We start from the raw sequence: 7,601 nt of genomic DNA on the forward strand, positions 1-7,601 counted from the left end.
CATTAGATTCTTCAACATGCTCCAGCGGTGTCATTGAAAGCATAAACTCTGCTCAGATTTCAAAGTGAAGGGAGAATCCAATTGCAGAATTTACAAGAGATTAGACTTCCCACTGCTTGCTTTTATCCATCTTAAAGCAAACCCCACCCTCGTTGCCAGAAAAGCATTATGTCAGGTATCAGTAACAAGAAACAGATATGTATGCTTTTGCATGACAGATCTTTGAAACTACTTAGCTATGCTCCAATCCTAGTAATCACCATCCCACTCAACTAGTGAAAATATGAAGGAATAGAACAGGAATAAGCCCACATGAAGAAATAAAAATGCTAACACTGAAACACAAACCCCTCTGGCATTATATTTACACATTACCTTGGCAGAATCAACAGTGACTTTGTTTTTTGTCCTTCAAATTAGAGTTAAATTGTAGAAACATTTTTTCCCCCTGACATCACTGTGGTGATTGCCAAAGTAGCATGAGAGCGGAGTGAATTCCATCTTCTTGCACATCTTCAAGTGTGAGCAGAGAGACCAGCTTTTAGGGGGTAATATAAGAAATATAAGATGGGGATTCTTGCTCATGTTCTACTTTGGCTCTATGGCCTCCAAGGTCCTTCCTAACTAGGAACTTCTGAGATTCTGTGATTATGTTTGGGTTCAAAGGATCATAGACCTAAAGTTGGAAGTAAACTGGTTCCCACATGACTGAATCTCTATCATTTTCAAAATATTTAAGTGCACTAAATTAGAGACATCAAAATAAGAGGTTTATCTTGAATTCCCTCACATTATTAGATCCAAGGAAAAGGAAGACCATCTATTTGGAAAATGTTGGATTAGACATATGATTTTACCAGTAAAGGAAACTCCCTCCATCAGCACAAACCACTATTTGCCTGAAGCTTAGACTTAAAGAGTTGCCAGGGAGCACTGATAAATGAAGCAATTATGCTTCAGAGGGAGGACTTGAACCAGGCTCTTCTGATTCCCAAACTGGTCCTTTATATGCTGGGCTGCTTAACAAATCTATCTTTAACTTCTTTAAAATCAGACCAACTTTTACCCTTCTAGGATGTTGGGTGTGAACCATAACACTTTTTCTCCCAGCAAAACCCAGTGTCAATGACGATGAAGATTTAGTTGACACAAAAGCCTTCAATGATTTTAACCAATTTGGAGAAAATTTTTTGAGTTGCTGCCTCATCAGTGCTAGCAGTTTCATGTTATGTTCTGATGTTATTCAGGGCACAGCTATCTTTAAAAAACACGAGCCAATCCTTACTTGCATTGACTTTTTCATCCTTTTCTACATAGTTGCTTCCTGGTGTCAAAAAACTCAAAGAATTACTTTGAATGATTTCTGAACCAAAAAGACACAGAATTCTGAGTTTGATCCTGAATCCATAAAAACGAAGTCTTTCTGATTCAGCCACAAGTTCAACATTGTGGCTTTGCTTTTCGTTTCAATGTGCATTCTAGCTTTTTCTTGAATGATAACTTCTATAGTACTAGAAAGTAGGGCTAATCTCCTTCTGATTTCAACTTGGGGCAGACCATTCTCACTAAATCTTATTAGGATCCCTCTCCTACTCCTACTTCTCTTCCTTTGCAGGTCTCTCCTATTCACCAACAGGGTTGTTTATTATTCTCAGGTTGCTGAGGCTTCCCAAAATAACTGGAAGACTCTCCCCTCTCCCCAAAGGGTTCCATTGCTGTGGGGATCCAGTGTAGGTCTAGAAATGGGGAATGACTAAACATTATGAAGCAAAACACCACCAGGAGGTTGAGTGGACACTGTGTGTTTGTTTGTTACTTCCTGCTGTAAGTGACATAAATAAGGACACAGTCATGAGTCAGTCGTGCTAAACTGAGGGAAGACTGTACAAAAATCCTCTTGATTTCACAGGGTAAACATGGGGTACATATCAATTGATAAGTCCATCCTAGCTAGCTTTTCAGGGACTCCTTTGTGAAACTGGTCCTTTATATTGATAGCAACTACTCACTCCTCAGGTTTTTTTCCAAATGTATGGGTTCAAAAGTATCTGTGTGCTAAAAAGCTGGAATAGACCTTCTAGTCTAATAATAATGCTTCAGGATCGACTTTCTTGCAACCAACTGGAGTTGCTTTTTATGTTTTCAGACTCACTAGAGAATATTCACTTTGTCACTCTAGCCCTAGCCTACTATATCAGTGATCATCAGAAGTTAGTGTGAGTTGGGTTGCCAATTGGTTGAATTTCTTTCCCATGTATTGTTTTTTTTTTTTAATATTTTGAGCATAAGGAGCTCAATACTGAGGCTTTTGAGCAGAGATGTCAGGCACAAGGACAGAGGGCTTGCAGGTGGCCAACGATACTCCTTAGTGTGTCCTGAACCAGATTAAAATGGAATTGGGGTAATGGGGAGAGGCAATTAGGAAGCAGAGTGGATAGAGGACCAGGTCTGGAGTTGGGAGGTCCTGGGTTCAAATCTAGTCTCAAGACATATCCAAGCTGTGCGACATCACATAACTCCAATTGCGTTGCCTTTTTGTCATAGAATCATTTATAAGGCAGAAGGTAAGGTGTTTTTTTTAAAAACATAATTGGGGAATGTTTAACAAAATAAATTTAAAAATACAAAAAAGCATAATGTCAGTATGCAGTTTTCTAAGTCAGTATGCAGAATGCAGGGATCTTTATGTATAGTTTAGTAGTGCTCATTTCTATCTGAGTTTGACATGACTGCTTCTGAGTAACCTAGCATGTAGTTCAGAATAAAAGGAGCACTGAGCCTAGAGACAGGAGGACCCAACTTCAAATCCAGCCTCAGACACACTTACCAGCTGTGTGATCCTGGGCAAGTCACTTAACCCTGTTTGTCTCATTTTCTTCTCTGCAAAAAAGGTGCTGAAGAAGGAACTAGCAAACCACCCTCATATCTTTGCCAAGACAACCCCAACTGGGGCCATGAAAAGTCAGACGTCACTGAAAATGACTCAACAACAACAAAAAATAACAATAGGATCTGTCACTTATATAGTGCTTTTCAAACAGCCAAGTGTTTTGCAGCAAATATCTCATTTGAGCCTCCCAGCAACCCTGTGAAAAACATATTACAAGTATGACATGCCCATTTTACCAATGAGGAAATTGAGGTAAAAGAGGTTAAATGACTCAGAAGTAAGAGCTGTGAATACACAGAACTGACTTCATGCAAGAATTCTTGCTAATGCTGGAAAACTAGCTAAGATGAATGTACTATTAATATGTATCTTAAGACATGCCATTTCCAAGTACCAGTTCCTGTACTCTATCCATTCTACCACACTATAGCAAGAGATTTTGATGTTGTTGTTCAGTCATTTTTCAGTTGTGTATGACCCTTCAGGACTTTATTTGGGATTTTCTTGGCAAAGACATTAGAATGGTTTGCATTCCTCCTTCAGCTCATTTTTACAGATGAGGAAACTGAGGCAGAAAAAGCAAGTGACTTGCCCAGGGTCACACAGTTAGTGCCTGAAACCAGATTTGAACTCAGGAAGATGAGTCTTCCTGATTTCAGGCCTGACACTCTATCCACTGTGCCACCTAGCTGCCTATAACAAGAAGTAACAAGGTATAATGGACAATGTGAATTAGGAGTACTGGGTTCAAGTTCCAGCTTCACTGTTTACTAACTATAACATAACATTATATGTTATACTACTCTGTTGCATAACCTTTTGGTTTTCTTAGTTTTCTCTTCTATAAAATGGACATAAATCAATCAAGACGTACTTATTAAATACCTACCATATGCCAAGCATTGTAAAAGGTGCTGGAGATACACAGACCAAAGGAATAGTTCCTCACCTCAGAGGGTTTACAATCTGATGGAAGAGACAAAATGTACAGACTGATGTACAAAACACATATAAGACAGATCTTAGAGGATGGTTTTGAGGAAAGTATATTGTCTAATGACATGCAAATGTTAGACAACGAGACTATTAAATATCATAGTTTTGGTTTATCTTGCTGTCAGGATTAAAAATGGCCCTGGAGTATGCAGGGGGCTGAGGAAAGACTGGTACCTCTGGGAACAGGGCTTGCTGAGCCCTTTTCAGGGCTGCTTTCCTCTTGTGGGGTCCACCGACTCTCTGGCTCTTAGCTGTAGCATGAACCATTTCAGCAAATGGGCAAAACCAGGTTCAGAGTAATCAATGGGTCTCAGACCTGTTGGTGAGTTGGGGAGCTGCCTGCCCCAGGCATGTGAACACATCCCCTGCTGGACAGGATGGACAAGAGCCATTTGTGCCACTGGCAGGAAGGTCGCAGAAGTGGGCTCTAGAGAGCACTTGTCTCTTGGTTAGACATTGAAGAAGCCAAGGCCATTCATTGTGTCCCAAGCCATTACTGGTCATCTTTATTTTTGTCTTGTCACCAGACCTTGATGACTCTGGAAGAAAGAACGAGGCTGATGACTTTGTGCATTTCTGCCTCACTTATATACAAATTATGCATGAGTCAAAAGACATATCCATTGATGACATTAAAAAAAACCTCTTACTATGTATTGGTTCTAAGGTAGAAGAGTGGTAAGGGCTAGGCAATGGTGGGGGTTAAATGACTTGCCCAAAGTGTCTGAGGCCAAATTTGAACTCAGGACCTCCCATCTCTGGGCTGGCCTCTTAATCCACTGAGCCACCTAACTTCCCCAATTGATGACATTTTGATCCTTTTCAGGTACAAATGGCCCCCGAATCCAGTGGGACTCAAGGAGTAGCACAAGTTAGGAAGAATAGAGGACTATTTTAAGATAATATTCTGAAAAGAGCTATGATTAGAGGAGTTTTTGCACCCAGAGCAAGCATCACAGACCTGCATGGGCAGGCATGTATTTGCTGAGTGTCAGGGAGAGGTGACAGACCATGGAAGGAGTTCATCTAGTAATTTCCTTTTTAAACTAATCAGTATTACAAATTAGATACTATGGTCTGTTTCTATGCTGCCTAGTGACTTCAAGTACTCAGAGTGCCTTCTAAATTTTGTTCCCAAGGGCAAAGTGCTCGTCTTCCCATCTTAGTTATAGCTCTTATCCTGGAAGATTTTTGCTCTGTGTCAAGAGTTTGGAGTTGAAAATCTAATCCTATAGAAGTATGAAAAAGAAACCCAATCAACAAACCACTCTGAATTTATTCAAGTTTTGGGGGGAACTTGATGCCACAGTTCCTTTTGTTCTTGGCTCTTTGCCAATGTCTATATGGCAACAACAAACCAGAGGACTACGGAATGCTGTTCTAGTCATTTGTCTTTTGTGGCAGATCCAGTTGTATAGGTCTGAAGTAGCACCTTTTCTCTGCTCACAGCCTTATTATAGACCTGAGCCCTAAGGGGATGAGCGAATATTACATTCCCTCAGTAAGGACCTCAGTATGGCTTCACAGACCTAGACGTGTATTTGCCTGACTGCTAACAGGGCTCAGTCACACTCCTGATTCCCAGGTAATTGGCAAACATGGGGGTCACTAGGGAAGCAACCCCATCTGGCTATGAAGAGGCAGGACAAAGGGACGCACTATGATTTCTGTTTGAAATGATCTCTGGAAAATGGTGACAATGTCTAAGATGTGGCATCATTCATGCTACATGGCTCATTGACTGTTCTGTGCCTTTTCATTTCTCTTATCTTGCTGATAGGGAGCACTTTGCTCTGGTGCCTGAGCCTTCAGGAGGGTGGGGTATCATGGGCTCCATTGGTGACTGGCTGCCTTGTTAATAGCAAACACTTGGATGGTTATCATCTACGCAGTACTTGGGGACCTCTGCTGCAGTGCCATTTGTTATAGTTTAGGCACAGATAGAAGTGCACTGATTCAGGCTAATGGCATCCGCAGAGATACTTGTCATTGTGATAACCCAAACATCTCATTTCAATATACTAAGTGAACAAAAAAGAAAAAAGAAAAGAATGGGGGGGAACCCTTATTTTCAAAGACTGAAATATGCAAAACAAAAGAATTTAAGCATATCCTTGGCTGGAAAGTTCTCATCAATTTTCTCATGAAAACAAGGTTCCCCCCCACCCCCAATGCAAGATTAGTTATTAAATTACAGTTTATTGAGGAGCCACTGAAAAACTCATTTCTTTGAAATGAATGTGCACTTTGGTTCAGTTTAGAGGATTATAGAAGGTTTTCAGCTATTTTTACCTGAAATACTAAAGTATACATAAAGGAGAATTTAGCATAAAGTTAAGTGTATTTAATAATGTTTCAAGATCTGCCTGAGAAGGCAAGTAATACAAGTAGTCATTTTTTTTCCTTTCAAGAAGCTTGCTTAAATTTTAGAGCAAAATCTCATCTGTTTTCCAAGCAGCACCCCTGACTCACAGAAAATTCATGTACAGATAAATGATCCTGGATTTAACTCAGATGTCTCCTCTTCTTTTATTTTGGTCTGGTCTTATGATTTCCTTATTATAGAGAATTCTTTTTGGGAAAATTCGAGCTATTGATAGAATTGATGGAATTGATAGAATTAGAAGTAGATGAGGGCATTATAAAATTATATGACTTGTTAGGGCACCTAGGTAAATGCAGTAAATAGAGTGCCAGGCTTGGAGTTGAGAGGTCCTAGGTTCAAATCTGACCTCAGACACTTCCTAGCTATATGACCCTGGATAAGTCACTTAATCCCCATTGCCCAGCTCTTACCACTTTTATATCTTAGAATTGATATTGACAGAAGGTAAGGATTTAAAAAATTATATTATATGACTTGTCCATGGCTATACAACTTGCATAAATCAGAGCCAGACCTTTAAACTTGGGGTTTTCCTGAATCCAAGGCCAACCTGCTCTAGTATACCATACTGCTTCCTAGACCAAAAAGCGCTTATGTAATTTGACATTTGAAAAATAGAATCCTGGGCATGTAGAGTTGCTATGCTTTGTTACTGCTCAAGAAAAAGAAACTATATGAGCACATGTGTTGTCCCTGATCTCACAGATTTTGTTCAGAGCCAGAAATGTGATGTACTTGCATGTGTTGTCTCACTTGACTTTGTCTAGACTGTATATAAATGTAGGTCTCTGTATGTATTTTGGAGAGGGAGAGAGGGAGGGAGGAAAAGAGAGAAAGAGAGAGAGAAAGAAAAAGAAAGAAAGAGAGAGAGAGAGAGAGAGAGAGAGAGAGAGAGAGAGAGAGAGAGAGAGAGAGAGAGAGAGAGAGAGAGAGAATCAAAGAGAAAATTTACAGCTTTGTGACAAAGTTAGAAATAATTGAGTACCAACCTAGGACTTTGAAATTACATGTGGTAACAGGAGATAAAGGAAGGTCGCATAGCTTAGCTTAGGGCTAACCTCTCTCTCTTTTCCTTACTTTCCATCTTGGAATCATCACCGTGTCTTTGTTCCAAGGCAGAAGAGTGGTAAAGGCTAGGCAATGGGGTTAAGTGACTTGCCCAGGGCCACTGGGCCAGCTGGGAAGTATCTGAGGTCAGATTTGAACCTAAAATGTCCTATCTTTAGGGTTGATTCTCAATCCACTGAGCCACCTACCTGCCTGTTTTAGGACTGATCTTGAACAAAGGTTCAAGTGCTTCTTCTGACACATAGATGTATGACTATGAGC

At 40.2% G+C, this 7,601-nt stretch overlaps 1 protein-coding gene across 1 annotated transcript in view; it reads right to left on the bottom strand.

Annotated features, from left to right (window-relative positions):
- Window positions 1–4,153, bottom strand: part of LOC100617059 (60S ribosomal protein L37a-like) — a 54,095-nt gene extending 49,942 nt beyond the window's left edge. Inside the window, exon 1 of the mRNA XM_056815639.1 lies at window positions 4,006–4,153. Coding sequence (XP_056671617.1) covers window positions 4,006–4,153 — 148 coding nt within the window. The remainder of the gene's footprint in view (window positions 1–4,005) is intronic.
- Window positions 4,154–7,601: the final 3,448 nt, after the last annotated feature.

The sequence above is a fragment of the Monodelphis domestica genome, chromosome 1, assembly GCF_027887165.1.
Source record: "Monodelphis domestica isolate mMonDom1 chromosome 1, mMonDom1.pri, whole genome shotgun sequence".
Classification (NCBI taxonomy): domain Eukaryota; kingdom Metazoa; phylum Chordata; class Mammalia; order Didelphimorphia; family Didelphidae; genus Monodelphis; species Monodelphis domestica.